Below are 15,307 nucleotides of genomic sequence, written 5' to 3' on the forward strand. Positions count from 1 at the left end.
GCTGATTCAATGCTTTATTAAATGTGGCAAATGGTAGCACCCTGGACTGTGAGTGAGCTTATCCCCATATCGTTGCATCAACTACCCGAGTCGATTAGATTATTGACAAATCCCTGGGGATATCCAGCTTTCGTTCCTCAAAACGCGCGCCGCTTTGTGTCGGCCCAACTCAAACGTGTGCTGCTTTAAGCTTCGATCGGTTCCTTTTATTACCTTCATACGCTGCTGCAAATCTTCTAAACGGGAGGGGACGGTCGTAGCGGGCGTCAGCGTTGAGTATTAATGTTACGGTGGGCTCAGCAAAAGGATCGATTGTCTTTCGGAGCCGTGGACAGATACACGTGTTTATGGACGCCAACAAGATCTACTCGTCCTCATGCAGCACTGAGCACTTTCACAGTTTCGTCACATTTTTCTGTCTGTGGGCTGAGGGGCCCCGTGCTGTACACGGCCGCCCTATCGCCGCAATAGAGTTAATGAGAGAAAGCGACTCCGCCTTAGGGCTTAACCAAGCAAATTATTTCGCCTTTACCTACTATCAAACCTCGGCGGGGAAAAATGCTCTTCTATTCCATCAAAAATGCCTATCTGTCGCCTTGGAAACACACTGAGCAAGTCTTTTGGGCACCAAAAAGCGAGGCCATCCCAAATAGCGAAAGCCCCGGGACGGCTGCCATTGTTTGTCCCAGCAAATCGTGCAACACACCAGGACAAAATGTAGCATTTCAAGTACTCTTCCGTATTGCTACGGTGTAAGGGACGAAAGGGCGAACCTTCTCACGGAAGTCAACATCTTCGAACGATTACTGGCATACACCAGCACCCCAGGGCATAACTCCGGTGGCAGCAGACAACTCAGTGCCAGTCAGTGAAAGCACTCTAGTGGCTTTGTTACCGCTGTCGTCGCAATATCATTCCCCCTATCAGTTGTGAGAGTTTCAGTATTCCAGAATGTAGAATACTTCGTTACATTAACGAACGCACCTTCGGTGTCCGTTACACGTTCTGCTTTACCAGAAGCCGAACGAATCGAAGCTTGCCCCGTTTTCCAAGCAGTGAGGAGTCGAATTGATGAGCAGCTCCTGGTGTCGTCTGATCAATGGCTCTCACCCGTATGAGTCGTCGAATACTCTGGTTCACAGTTTTGTCTTGCGAATGAAAACCGGGAGGAGCTGGAAGCATGTGACTGATTCACTTTGATTTTGGGATTGGTCAATGTCGCCTCCCGCCGACAAACTGGCAGATCCAATCATAACGCATCGTTCCCCTATGCTACTAGATAATATCTGATTCACGTATAACAGTGACGCAGTTGAATTGACTTGTACTCGAAACTAAGATATTCAGAGGGCGTATCCCAGACGCGGCAACAAGCAGCTACCAAACATACGGCTGGTGTTCTGAGCAAAGTGAATGCGCATTTCATTCACGCATTCTTTACTATTTCCTGACCTTCACGACCTTGACTGACGTTCACTAGTGCACACGTGGTTGCTCGTGCTCAATCGTACAATATCGAAGATCGTTCCTTCAGGTCATCGACAACCGCAGCACACATCATCCCTTTATTATCCCTTTTGGGCGGATTAAGCAGCCATCAGGGAACCTTATTCGTTCAGAGAATGCACTACCCTACATCACTTCTACAGATGTGTTGCAGGTCCAAAAGTATCCTGCCGCAGCTCGGAGAGTACAAAACTTCACGCCTCCTGCATGATTATTGTGACTCCCGTCGCAAAATGGGGAACAACGCTTGCGGCATGTGTGTTGGTTAGACAAGGAAGAGGGCCTTCACTCGTATAACCGCTGTGCGGGGGGGATAAATCACGTCCACTGTATATTTACGCGTAGTCTTTCCGACGACTATCACATCCTTTTGAGCACATGCAGTCACCGGAAATCGTCATGGGGAAGCCGGGCCCTCGCTGTAAACGCAGCTTGTTCTTGCTCTAGTCGATGTTTTGACAAGGCGTCAAAGATGGACAAATCGTGACAGGATCGCCTCGAGAGAGGTACCTGTACATCGTGGTTGTTCCCTGAGTACGTCACTCAATGGAGAACGCCTACATAAGCTAGACAACTCTCAACGAAGCCATGGGTACAAGTGTATTTTGCTTACACAGATAAAGCCCTTTTATCGACGGGTCACCTGCGGGTTACATACATTCCACACCGCTGTTATATTCAGCCTTTTTTTGGACCGCCAGGCGCGCGCGTCTTCGTGTCTCGAGGTCCATAACACGGTGCCAATGTTCGGGGGACAACTTCCCAACATCTTTGCCGCGTTCTGCGATTGCGGAACCTGAATGTAAGTCGTGACGAAGAGGAAAGCATCCCTCTCCAAAAGAAGCCGCCATGGCGTCCGCGAGTACCAGCCAGACAGGAAAGTCATCACCTGAGGGCAAGCCAATAAACAGGCGAGTCCGAGTGACATTCAACACACGCAGTGAACAGCAGGCCACTTTAATTGTACGTAGGCTATTTCCATAGGAATTACCTGAATCGAAAATCGTTAGTAGACAAGCCGGCATTCGACAGCAGGATTCACTTGAATTGGGAAGGAATGGAGGTCGGTCTTGCAACCGTCCCACATGCAACGGAGCCCGCAAATGTACGTCATGCCGCCGCTAGCCATCTTTACACTGGCATTGTCCCAATTCAGCGTGTGTCCGCGAATAACCAGGCATTCGAAATATATGCTGCTGCGTTGTCGGTCTTTTCTCACAACATGTCGTACACAACGCATGTCCGATGAGGGTCCCTACTTACTTTTCACACTCCGATCCTCTTGCCGGACGCGCACCCAGTCCTCGATCATCATTTGGCGGGTCTCATCCGGAATATCCACCCCCAGTTCTCTTCTGCTTGCGGCACCAATCAGTGTTCGCCAGTGACGGATTTCGCGCTCCTGTCTTAGTTCCACTGCAACATCAGTATGCACCGCTGTCTCTTCCGTAGCGTCGTCGCGAACATCTGTGATAGTCGAGTCGGGTCTATCGCGCTCGCAGTCTTCTTTTGTATGCTGAAAACCAACACCATTTGAGGTTGTGCCTTCTACCGGGACTGGTAGAAGGTGAGGCGCGAAGACAGACGAGGACGCAGTGGACGTTGTCATGCAAATGTTAATAGTGTCCGTCGCAACGCGTTGCCTGGAGACGATGAAATCGTACGACACCTCCCCATCAGCTACAAGAGCTTCGAGGGCTCGGAGATTCTGTGCTGCTTTCTGGTTCAGCTCCTCGAGCTTCTTCGCTTGAAGTTCCTTTCTTTCCTTCTGCCCATTATCCTTTCTTGCTTCTGTCGAGCCAGCTTTAGAGTTTGGCTGTACAGACGGATCGGCGCATTCACGTTTCACGCACGAGATGGGCGCCTCGCGCTCCTCACATTTCGAGTCGGCCTCGACGATACGACGGCAAGCATCGTTGATCACTCTCTTGGACACCACTTCCGGCTCGTCAATCACGAGTACAGTTCCTCTGGCAAGCTGCAGAACTCCTCGTGCTGTAATACACACACAAATTCACAGATGGCATAGTGGTCGCAATTGGGTTATCAGCACATTACTCGAGTACTCTACGGTAGATAAAGTGTGGCTTACCGAGCCGACCCAGGTTGTCCGCTGAATCGTCATCGAGTAGCAGTTTGGGGGTTAAGGAGCTTGTTGCCAGTGAACTGGGACGGACAGACAACCCAACCAATCGTGGCACAAGGTTGTCGAGGACCTCCATCATCATTTGACTCTGTACCGAAAATGAACAGTGGCATTCTTTGCATGCATCGCCATGGCCGCCCTTCTCTGCCGTCGTCTCCTGTTTGACTAGTTGCAGCTGCTGCGTTGCGTTCTGCTGACTCAATGGCCTGGTCACGAAGTTCAGCTTCAGCCGAGAAAAAGGACCACCCTCGTCCTCAGCAGAAGATGTCGATGACATTCGCCGACAGCAGAGAGCCAGCAAAAGATATTCGGCCGCCAGAAGGTCGCCTCCCAGTCCTCTGGGGAGAAACATAAGAGGGACACATCACGATTTATGGTCAAGCCAAAACATGAGCTGATGTGTTAGCTCAGCCCACCTGATGAAGGAGTCCCGCATGGCGTGGTCTGTACCAAGTCATTGGAGGGATTGCACTACGCCAGTCGGCGTCCACCGAAGGCAACTAGCGATTCAAAATTCCTGTGTCTTATTTTCAGAAAGTCTAACGCGAACTGTTTCAGACGTACGTGTAGTGGATAACCAGCCAAACAGGGCAACACAGCACGAAAACCCTCCGACACATGGAATCATAGAGCAACAGATCGTGGTTGTCTAGATGATGATGCGCGTCGTGCATTTGTGCATTCGCACCCCCCTTATCTACGCTTAAGGAGCATCTGCCAACTCTCTGATGCCCTTTCCTAGAGCACCTGCATCTACGTGAAAAACAAGGAATGACCAGTCACGGCGTCGATGCTGCGATGCGTGCAGACAAACACACGAACTGCGAAAGTATTCAGGATGTAAGAAAAGACATTTCAGCTGTAGGCATAGTGCCACTACCTAGAAGCTCGACATTGACTCCTGCTGCGGCTGCCTCATTTCCCATTGACCGATGAACGCCCTCCTTGTGTACAACTTCACGTGTTGCACTTACTTTGACAGAAAGCGGATAAGGGAGTCTCTTTTGCGCGGCGTGACTGTCGGTGCTTCAGGCGACTCAAGCACCGAACTGGAGAGCGAAAAATGGAAGAGAGCGCGATCCACAGCGGGATTGAAGAAACAGACGCGCTTCCAGTTGAACACATGAAGACGGACTTTGACGCCTCTCGAGGCAACCCGTTGTGTCGGGGTTCCTTCAGTGCTGGTGCAAAGACACCTAGACTGTGTCTCCTGCTCCATTTCATGCTTGACGCAGTATTTCAGACTAGATCCAAACGAGACGCCGGCCAGCGTGTCAGCGACTGCCGACTCCTCACAGGTCGGTAGAACAGAGAGAATGCCGACTGCATCAACGATGTCGTTCAGGAGGAGCTGTGGCTTTCCCGACGTCTTCTGGACACCGTCGTCACCTTCGGCGTTGTCTCCATCGCTGCATTCTCCAGAAGCAGCCGCCTCCCTATCCACTGAGTACAGCAGAAGGGTACACTCGTTCAGAGCCGCAGGAATCGGAGATCCATCGGCCTGCTCTGTTTCAGTCGCCGTAGAGCTTCCTGCATCCCCCGTCACTGACTGGGTTCTCTGACAGGCTAGATGGCGGCACCATTTCGTCTCTCCTGGGACCGGGACACACTGGTACGGCCAGCGATTCCAAATTTGTACAGGTAGCACACACCGTTGTCCATTTTTATTCTCGTCAGAGTTGCAGGACGAACTCGGAAAATCCGCAGTTGCAGACAGGCTGTAGACTTCGGAAGAATCCACGGAGTCGCTACCAAGAAAGCCATCTTCGCCCACGGTGTCAAGCGCAGAACAGCACTGAAGCTTGTCGCTGAGAGCAACAGCCGCACGAACAGAGAACAAAGACGAAATATGCCCAAAGTCAGTGGGAAACGTCAAAAGCCAGAAACAAGTGTGAATATGAAGAGGAACAAAAAAGATGAGCTGTCGGACTGCAAATAGGTAAAAAGAAAGCGACGCTTTCGCGCGAAGCGAAGGTGGGCGGCAGTGTCTGGACACTCGGCTGCATCCGGCAAGGTCCGCATGAACAGCCCCGGAAATTAACGCAGATACTGGAACTCATGGCCAACTGGGCTTTCGGGCCTCACCGATATTTGCTAGTGTGCCAAACGACTTGGTCGGGAGACTTCTTGCTCGAACGTGGACATGGCACCGCACCTGCGTAGAACTCTGTATTCAGTGGCTGAGAAAACGACGCATGCACGACACAGATCGACCATCAGGCTTACGCCTACGCGCTCCAGAATTGTCTGCCTATCCTCCAGCATTGAGCGGCACACTAGCTTCTTGTGCGTCTCCTCAGCGCTTTGCAGTGCGCCTACAGACACCGACACAGTGCATGCACCACCACGGACGAATTCCATCGAGATGTGTGCCGATCTGTGCATACCTGTTGGACGAGGCCGCGGTACCGACAGACCTTGCCATTGAGCCCAAAAAGCTCCTTTTCCTGTATATCCATTGACACAGACAGAAGCTGCGGTCATTTCGTCACGTCAGGTACAAACAACGGAAGACGGCGACTAAGTCGGGCCCTCACCCTGTCGCATGTGACAAGGATACTCCTGATTAGGAACCATGTGAGACACTGACGCCTCCACTCAAGGCCTTACCGAAATGCCGCCGAGAATGGTGAGGTCCGTCACATGTTGCCCGGTCGCGAGGAACGCGTCACGAAGGGTTTCGGCTTCGCCCCTGAAAACGGCCGTGAAAGATCCAGAGAGAGACATTGGGAATGATTCTGCACTTGCAGTATCTGTGCCTCCGAATATATGCTGTGCGCCACGTCTGGCGGCCGCGCTTCGTCATTCGTGTTATGCCGCTATGCGTTTCAACTTCAACTTCAAAGTCACAGCGTCCTCTACAGTGTGGTGCATCCACCTATGCAGAAAGTTATTGTCTGCGTGACGCAACACACATAACAACGGTTTTACAGTCTTGTCCTGAATCGGTTGCTCTACATTGTCTGCCGATAGGAAAAGGCCTAAAGTGCGGCGGGGTCACTTCAAATCTGCCTTTTGTGTGCACGTCGTTTCAGGACCATCGATACACTGTCTGGGCATGACGACGGAAGCGAGAAGGGAATGCCAACAGACGGAAAGCATCTCTTTCGCTCCCATTCTCAACACAAAAGGAAGAGATGTATGCCTGAACGCAAGCCCTGTGTTGGCATGCGCAGTGGACCAGCCCTTGATACACAATCCAGAATGCGGGAAAACTCTGGGGCGGAACGGCGCGTCAGATAGTCACAGTAATGATAGAGTAGAGGTAGACGTATAGAAAAAAGCACAGAGAAGCATCGTTTCAGAAGATTCATTCCACGGAGGGGGAAGCGGTGTCCTTGCGGAAGACACCACGTACCAGTCCTCTGCGGGGAACGCCCCGCGTCCTTGGGCTCCTCCTTGAAGAGCCGTTACATGCTGTCGAAACCCTTTGTCGACCAGCTGAAGAGCGACACTCTCCTCCTCGCCCTGACAAGATTCAAAGCTGTGTTTCTCCGAAGTCACAGGGCTGTTGGATGCCTCCACATTGTGCCGTCGCGCCTGACTGTTTGCTGTCATCGTTACGAGTTAGTGACACGATTGACTTCTGAAATCGCTACGGATTGAAGATTAGAGTAAGCAGAACACACTGCAAAAGCGATTGCTCGCGTGATGGATTTCTTGCTGAAACAGAACACTACTGGCACTCAAACGAGGCGGGTGGTGAGTGTGGCAAACAACCATTCCTTATAGAAGATGAGGAGGCTCGAAAGTACGACGTCATTCACGTCTTTGACTCTTCGTCCGTCTCCTGGCTTCCCGTTCGGTTCATTCGCGATCGATTGTGATGTATTTTTCACCTTGGAAAAAGCGGCTTGCTATTTCGCGGACGGGGCTGGCGGATGGAGGCCTGTCTCCGGTCCCAGTCAATTTTGACGAAAATAGTTAAATGCACAAATCCGTTCGCAGAGATCCTGACGCAAAACTTAGAACGTGGTAGAAGGTTGTGAAAGGGATCGGGAACACTACAGACTCAGAAAATTGATGTGTTGACTGAAAGAACACGAAGTGTGCTGAGCGAAGCCTCTGTGGAAGACGACATGCGTGTAGTCGCTGGTGTCCGAACTGTGCAGTACGTCGATTCGTTCACTAAGCCAGTCCAGCAACAAACACACGAACCCCTCTATTAAACGCAATGGAACAATTTTCAAACACCGATTCACTCAAAGAAAAACACGAGACACGACGGTGAGGTGATGGGGGGTGCGATGTCTCCGGCGCGAAGTGTTCAAGAAACTGACTCCTGTTGTTGCACTCTGACCCTTTTTCTCAAACTGGGGGGGGGGGTGGGGATGGAAAGACCTGAAACGGGGAGACAGCGAAGCCAGAAGTGGATACCGGTTTTCAGTGCGTACTGAGAGTGGCTCTTGAACTTTTCAGAACTTTCTTGGTGTTTTTCCCTTCTCTTTACCAAAAGTTCATTCTGCCTCAGCCGTCGGCAGTTTAAAGGTTGCCGTTTGAAGCTCGTTTCCTGTTGTTTGTCCTTTCTTTCGTTTCAGTCCCCGCATCTTGGTGAGCCTTTGCGATATCTCCATTCATCATGCTGCAGCTTAACCCTCAGTTTGACGCCATTGGCAAGCAATTTGTTCAGCACTACTATGCCACATTCGGCGCTCAGCGGTAAGTGGGCGCAATTTTGCCAAGAGTGTGTACAGGCGAAGGGGGAGGTACTGTTCGTCGTTTTGTCGCAGTCAGGTATCGCCCCTGCTTCAAAAAAAGTGTGTTTAGAGTGGTAAAAAGACACGAAACGAACTAATCTCCCGGCGTCGTGATGAAATGTGGTGTAGAGAATGATTCTGTAGGCAGTAGAGGGAAACTACTCGATTCTCGAGAATGCTCCCTCAACGCCTGTCTGGACACGAGCATCTGCCTGACACGTGCAAATAGCGAGAGTGTATCTCGTACGCGCCAACAAACAACTCCTATGAGGAAAGTGTCGGCCCAGACAGTGTCATCTGGAAGGTTACCTGGCGTATCATTTTTCACAGCGGCTTTATGTTATACGGAATACATGAGGAGGGTTGAATTCCACTAGTTGCTTTCGGCCACTGAAATTCGGGTTGAGGGATAGTGCCATTTGAAGAAAAGAGTCGTTGCTGCAAGGTGCACGTGCCACCGTTAACAGTAGCACTCAAGAGGTGCTTCATTTTGTAAAAGACACCACTGCTGTTGGACCAGCCTATTCTGAACGCTATTGCCGGCAAACAGCCACTCAGCAAGCACTGTTTCTTGTTTGCTCCTTGTACTGCCGCCGAGGGTTGTGTCTTATGCGAACGGAGGCATGCGGGTACTCGTGCTGAAGGATCCGAGTTCCCTGTGAAGAATTGGAGCTTTGTATTTTGTTGGACCCGAAGAGATTTCTGGTCTTTCTGACGTTGCCTCCAACGCGTTAATCTCGGGTTTTGTACGGTTACACCATCGTGTGAGAAGGTGTCTCTTCTTTGCGTCGGATATTCGATAGAAGATATGTCGTCGACTTTTAGCACACGTGCTCGTTTCCAGTTGCCTCTCCGTGGGGGCGATGAAATTTGATGGTTGTTTGTTCTTTATTCAGGTTCCAGGGAAGTGGTGTGTCACACTTGGGCCAGTCGAGAAGAAGCTCAGTGCAATCTTGGGCTTTGGCGGTCTTTCGATTCGTTCTGCAACGGTGTCCGAATCATTGGGACATGCGTACTTCCATGCACAGCACATGCCGATCGGTGTTTGGCAGAGCAAACGCTGATATGCTTGCCTGTGCTGATACTTCATTGTGTGTCATTCTCCAAGAGGCACTGTACCAACGCATCCTCCTTAGAAAGACATCCTTTATTTACAAGCAACAGTTTCTCCATCTACATCTCAGTCGGCTGCATGTATCCAATGTGCCCGCGGATAATGTGTGATTCAGGGAAAAACTAGCTGAGCTCTACACCGAACAGTCGATGATGACTTATGAGAATGAACAATTCCAAGGTGTTGGAGCAATTTTGGCAAAACTGCAAAAGCTCCCAGCTGTTGTAAAACACAACGTCGTCACCTGTGACTGCCAGCCGACTCCCAACAATGGAATTGTTGTCCTTGTTTCTGGTACGTAGTTTGGATCAAAGCCGAGCCAAGGGTCGTCGGGGCGTGTGCGCAGTGGGATCGCAGATGCTGAAGACAAATGTGCTGCCCCAACGTATCCATAGTCGCGTATGTACGAATGCACTTTTCAGTGCGGACAGCTGTGTCGTCTAGTGTGTATATCATGGATCTATGCGGGGAAGTGTATGTTGCATGTATGTGAAGGGAACGTCGGAGTCCAGTGTGATACGAAAGGGGGGAATTATTTTCACCTGGAGATTGGATCACGTCGTTGGTGTAGCATTGCATGCTTTGTTGTCACAGGTGATCTGGCAATTGAAGATAACCCTCCAATGAAATTCTGCCAGACGTTTAACTTGGTTCCCAATGGCGGCGGTGGCTATGCAGGTGAGGCAGATGGCAGTTCGTAGCCGAGAGAGCAGTGTCTACAGGACGGACGTCTAGCTGCAGAACTCCCTCGTGGCAGAACATGTGACCACCAACTGGCCGGTTAGAGGGAAAGTAAAGCACGTCGGTACTCCAAAGTTGTGTTTTTTCTGCTGTGTTGTGTATGCAGTTTTCAATGACATTTTCAGGTTATGCATCGGCTAGGTTGAGACAGATGTGCTTACATGTGGAGAGTCTCGTCCTTCAATCAAACGGAACTGGAAAATATCTCGTGTTGTCTATCTGCCCCGACCGTTGTTCGGCCGTTCAACATGCCGTGACGTGAAACGGTTCCCGTTGGAAGCGAGTCACGTCAAAACCCCCGTGACTTGTTCCACGCTGTACAGGGAGAGCTTACGAGACAGAAAGAACACAAATGAATTTTTTCTGTGTGCTGGAAGATAAACTGGCTGGGCATGACTTCCATAACGCAGCTATCGTCAACTTAGGTCACCCGCAGAAGTGACGGCGGAACGTGCCAAGCGTAGAGCATTGATAGAACGTTGAGGTAGATGTAGGAGATGGTATTCTTTGTTCGCTTGCACCTATGTTTTTTGTTTCTTGCAAAATGGTAGAACGTGCAGACAACTGAAAGGCTCCCACAGATTCCGTCGCCCAGAGCTGTTGATGAAGTGCCTGGGCAGGACTCCCGTAAGGCAACTATCGTGACTACTTAGACTACTTGCAGAGTTAGCAAGACCCTTTAGAGACTCGTTTACTAGATTTGGTGATGAATGCTGTCCAATCTGTTCTGTATTCCACGGATTATCTGCAGCGCTGTTTACAACAACCCGTTTCATTCCAAGGCATGGCAAGCCACCTCTCGATCCTGGAATAGCTCAATATGTACCATGGGTGTAACTTGGCGCTTTTAGAAATCATCATAGTACACTGACCGTTTTCCATACCAGTTTCACGTCGATTTTCAATCGAAATCAACAGCATCACTTCAGCTTGGATGTGGCCTCGTATCCGTCATCGGAGACTCTGAGAGGATGAGAGGAAATGGCTGGCTTGGTTCGAGTGCTCAGGTTCATAGGCACCACGCAAATCAATGCCAAGTGCGTTGTTGTTACATCCTCTCACAAGTGTAATTCCGAATCGCTGGTGCAATATATCTGTAGCAACGGTAAATTGGCTCTGTTTCGCTCCTGTGGCTGCCCAGCCGTGTCATGTGAAACGTCTTAGTGTCATCCATGGACAACCGGCATTGAGCTGCCGGCAGATTTACAGAAAACCATTGTGGGGCTTCGTGTAGCCCGCGGAAAGTTGAAATCATATGCTATGGTAATTTCTATAGTTGTGCAGCTACTCCAAAACAATTAAGAAAGCATGCCCAGACTTCCGTCGGCGACACCGGCAATATATATATATATATATATATGCGATAGTTAAACTGCTGGTCGAGTCTAAAACGACCAAATGCCTTGCTTGTTTGTAGTGTGGTACACGCGGCGTGGCACTGCCGCATGGAGCACCACAACAACAGATGAAATCTGCATAAGTGTTCATATTTTCGGATGGGAGAAACAAAATAGACGCCGCGATTACCAAACGGCAGGTACAGCGATTGTGTTGCTGCCGGCGAACTTGTAATTCGGTACTGCCTCGGGAACAAAGGCATGCAGTGTGGTAGGGCTGCGCTCCCACGAATCCGCGAACTTCAGTTATCGGCGTCATTCCATCTGCAAGGCAAAAAACCTGAGTTTATTTCGGCAGCAAACCGTGTCTCCTAACAGATCGACGAGACTCCAGAAGTAAACAAGAAAGGTCCTCAAACTGATTTTCTGCACGCTGTCTTTGCCTCATTGATGACGCTGGCCGCGGATATCCCCGACGTCTCAGTGTCAGTCAGGAAAGGCATTGCGGCTGGTGAAATAATGCAAAGTGCTATGGCTCCAGACATCGTGAGGCCGTGCGGCTGAAGAAAACGCGTCACCAGATCCGCCGCTTTCTGGGTATCGATCTCTCTGGTTTTCCAAGGAGCTCCTACGTGACCTGCACAAAGAGAAGGCAAAACGGTTCATCTCAGCATTGCCATAAATGATAAGTCTCGCTTTTCGAGGACAAAACCGACACTTCCGAGGCGACATTCTTAGGTGCATAGCATGATGCTACACTTGAGACTGGACGAGAAAAGGTGCTGACCTAAATGGGGACGCCCAAACGCACCAAACCCTGTGACTCTCACTTCACCACAATAGCCGTTAATAAGGAGAAATCGTCCATCCCCACGGAACCCAGTGATGCACCGAAGCGTCGGCAAACCTGCCGGCTTCTTTAAGGGACGTTGCAAAAAGTAGCGTTTGATGGGTGTCTTGATGTCGGTCACAAAGTGTTGAATAGGATCCCTTTAAGGGACAGAACCAATACACGTACGTCCTCTGTCAGCTGTATGCTTGCCTGTTCATGGAGCAGCTTGTCCTGTGAACGCTTTCCATTTCTAATTCTTTCAGTCTTACCCGCGAACTCTTCCAGAAAGCATGCGGGGTCAACGCCGGTAAGATTACAGTCGAAGCCGGCGGTCTCAGCAACAGTTGCGCTGGTCTGTTTGAACTCGTCGGACTGCGTCAGCATCGCTAAAGGGATCTGCTGCAGAACATCGCGCACTCGGTAGTTGTCCGTGTCGCCAAGCAGTTCGAAGAGCATACCGGTTGGGGACCCGCCCGAAGCGAACAAGTCGACGAGATCGATGTCTTGCGCGGATGACGCACTGGTCAAACCAAGCAAAACCACGAGGACAAGAGCTAAAACTAGAGCCATCTTGTAGGCTGACTTTGAATGTAAGGAGGCGCTGTCCTTGACAGATGTGCAAACCTTTGCGGAAACGTGTTGGACACACAGGAAATTACCTGACGGGAGGAGGTGTTTCGTCGTCGACGCAGGTGTTTTGTTACAGCTATTTTCGGGAAGGTGAAAGTGGATGAAACTCTGTTTCACCGTCGACAAATGCAGGATTTGAACGTGATTCTAGAGTGTGCTGGTTGCTGGCTGACACAGACGAAAGGTCCGAAACGCGATCCTATCCTCGCTTGGCATATTTTTGGCTGCCTGACTTGGACTGCTGCCTCCTTCCTAGATTACCAGTTGAGTAATTTGATACACTGCCGCGGATAGATGGAAACAGGTGATTCCCTATGTATTTGTTTGTCTGTCTGTAGAGCTATCTTGCCGCAGTTAGCCATCATTCCAGGCATCACGCCATTCCTAGTACCCGCCTTGCGCCAGTCAGTTGAAGGTCCCAGATGGGCCCTTTACATGTTTCACGGCACTTCTCCGAGTAAACTACGTTTACCCCCGTCACCAAGATTCCTTTTTTGCAAATTGAAACATCATCCTATTAATGCTTTTGAGAGGTGTACACTGCCGCAAGCGTTTGCCGTATTCTTCGGTTCCCAGGTATCCGGTTGTCCGTCTCTACAGGTTCCCAACACGTGGTCAACTGTCTGGTTTGCTATGTTAACACCATGAAGGTCTTCCTCCCGGCCACCGTTTTCTGTCTTAGTTCTGGCATCCTTCTCGCTCGTGCAGAGCCAGGTGAGCAGAATGGGCCCCAGACAAATCAAGATCGCAAAATGAACAACAGCAACTCCCTCGAGGGCTGAACAGTAGTTCAGTGCGGTGGTCCTACGTAACACGCTGGACCCAGTTTCCGTGATTAATCTTCACACTATCGGCAAAGAATTCCAAATGGGAAGCCTGTGTACGGTTTTACGTCGCCTGGCCTTCGTATTCGGTCTGTCCACGACTGCAGATACTTCCACCAGCGCGTCCACCCTGCTAACAATGCAGTAGCGCAGTTAATAACAACAAAACATACCATCCTGCGAACCCAGATCAGACATGGTAGACAGGTGTCATGCGTATGGAGATTCTGAGACACTGGCTGGCCCAGAACTCCAGATTGCTTTGGGGTTCCTACTGCATAGTAGGCGGACACAGTTTATTCACTCATGGGAGGAGGCACATCTCAACACCACTTCAGTATTCCTTAAGTTGTAGTTTGCGGATGTTCGCATCCACGCGTGATGATTGAGACGACCTACATTTTGAGATCGCTGAGCATGCAAGTCACCGAAAGGACGGGAACCTGTTTAGTGCGCTCACACTTCTCACCCAAAGGGCCGTGTCGTATGCCTACAGATACTGACTGCCAAGGAGAGTACGGCCCGTGGTCCGTGTGCGAGCCCTTGGAAGGCCATGCAACTCACCACGACTCCGACGACGATTTCAAGCTCGACCGCGGACCAGATGGAGAATTTACCAATGATTGCTTCCATTTTCAGACTTACAAAATAGTAGTGCCGAAAAGCGGCAACGGACGTGATTGTTCCCGTAAAGAGGGCTCCAAGCGCTTCAGATACTGTGATGATTGCAGCAGGATCCCCTCCGTCCATAAGCGCCTGGAGGCGCAGCAAGCAACAGACTCCTTCCATACATTTACCATCATCGCCGGCATTTTCTGTCTCTTCGCGATGGTCGCTCTGACAGCCCTTTGCGTGCGGAAAGTGCTGAAGGACACTTCATCTAGGACAGAGCAAGTTACTCTTTACTCGCCTGGCCCTCCCAATCCATCCACTCAACAACCATATCCGGCTGACACGCGAGGACCAAACACTACTTCAGTTACCATGACTCCAGAATACCCTCACCACTCAGCGAAAGACATCACTGCGGAAACTGACCGTAATACTGAAGCTGGTGGATCTGAGTACGGAGCATGATAGGGAAGAAGGGGAAACGCTGCGTCCCTGTGCGCTGTACTTATGCCCAAAAGGTTCCCTTACTTTCAGGTTTCTCTCCGATTTGTACTTGGCTAAACCAAAAGTATTCTTGCGACCATCGATGGCGTGTCTTTCGTAGAACCATGTTGAAAAGCTTCAAAACGATCATCTTGAGGCAACGTATTCGTCCTCAACTGGTTCTACGAACGCCTACTGTCATCAAACAACACCATGTGAATGATCACAATTTCCACGTCATGTGGGTGACAGTGCGTAATGCCCTTGCCGGAGCAACCGGTGTCCTACGGTAAATCTGTCCCACGTGCCATCTTTACCACGCTAAGCATGTTGCCGCGCATACGTCTACTACCTCGCACGTCTCGACAAAGCACCTGTATTTGCG

General features: G+C 50.4%; 4 protein-coding genes across 4 annotated transcripts; 2 read left to right on the top strand and 2 right to left on the bottom strand.

Moving 5' to 3' along the window:
• Positions 1-2,156: 2,156 nt before the first annotated feature.
• TGME49_233340 (hypothetical protein) lies at positions 2,157-7,210 on the bottom strand (the record flags this gene model as incomplete). Its single annotated transcript, XM_018780360.1, has 8 exons — positions 2,157-2,395; positions 2,770-3,501; positions 3,599-3,990; positions 4,627-5,460; positions 5,738-5,832; positions 6,040-6,099; positions 6,263-6,344; positions 7,011-7,210. 8 exons carry the CDS (start codon positions 7,208-7,210, stop codon positions 2,157-2,159), a joined length of 2,634 nt encoding a protein of 877 aa, XP_018636782.1.
• An 806-nt stretch (positions 7,211-8,016) lies between these two features.
• TGME49_233350 (nuclear transport factor 2, putative) lies at positions 8,017-10,578 on the top strand. The gene is made up of 4 exons (XM_002368153.1): positions 8,017-8,311; positions 9,579-9,757; positions 10,058-10,141; positions 10,311-10,578. Exons 1-4 carry the CDS (start codon positions 8,232-8,234, stop codon positions 10,343-10,345), a joined length of 378 nt encoding a protein of 125 aa, XP_002368194.1. The 5' UTR covers positions 8,017-8,231; the 3' UTR covers positions 10,346-10,578.
• Positions 10,579-11,869: 1,291 nt separating this feature from the next.
• TGME49_233360 (hypothetical protein) lies at positions 11,870-13,945 on the bottom strand. Its single transcript, XM_002368154.1, has 2 exons — positions 12,643-13,945; positions 11,870-12,178 (listed from the first exon to the last, which is right to left on the bottom strand). Exons 1-2 carry the CDS (start codon positions 12,941-12,943, stop codon positions 11,955-11,957), a joined length of 525 nt encoding a protein of 174 aa, XP_002368195.1. The 5' UTR covers positions 12,944-13,945; the 3' UTR covers positions 11,870-11,954.
• TGME49_233370 (hypothetical protein) lies at positions 13,648-14,904 on the top strand (the record flags this gene model as incomplete). The annotated part of the gene is made up of 2 exons (XM_018780361.1): positions 13,648-13,717; positions 14,324-14,904. The coding sequence occupies 2 exons, from the start codon at positions 13,648-13,650 to the stop codon at positions 14,902-14,904; spliced, it is 651 nt and encodes a 216-aa protein (XP_018636781.1).
• Between the last annotated feature and the right edge of the window lie 403 nt (positions 14,905-15,307).

The sequence above is a fragment of the Toxoplasma gondii genome, chromosome VIII (genome assembly GCF_000006565.2).
Source record: "Toxoplasma gondii ME49 chromosome VIII, whole genome shotgun sequence".
Taxonomy (NCBI): domain Eukaryota; phylum Apicomplexa; class Conoidasida; order Eucoccidiorida; family Sarcocystidae; genus Toxoplasma; species Toxoplasma gondii.

Bases quoted from the DNA above. Each gene is read 5' to 3' on its own strand.
- TGME49_233350 (XM_002368153.1), top strand. From the start codon at position 8,232: ATGCTGCAGCTTAACCCTCAGTTTGACGCCATTGGCAAGCAATTTGTT. The intron at 8,312-9,578 runs GTAAGTGGGCGC...TGTGTGATTCAG, and splicing joins GCCACATTCGGCGCTCAGCG to GGAAAAACTAGCTGAGCTCT. The intron at 9,758-10,057 runs GTACGTAGTTTG...TTGTTGTCACAG, and splicing joins AATTGTTGTCCTTGTTTCTG to GTGATCTGGCAATTGAAGAT.
- TGME49_233360 (XM_002368154.1), bottom strand. From the start codon at position 12,943: ATGGCTCTAGTTTTAGCTCTTGTCCTCGTGGTTTTGCTTGGTTTGACC. The intron at 12,179-12,642 runs GTAAGACTGAAA...CTCTTTGTGCAG, and splicing joins CTTTCTGGAAGAGTTCGCGG to GTCACGTAGGAGCTCCTTGG.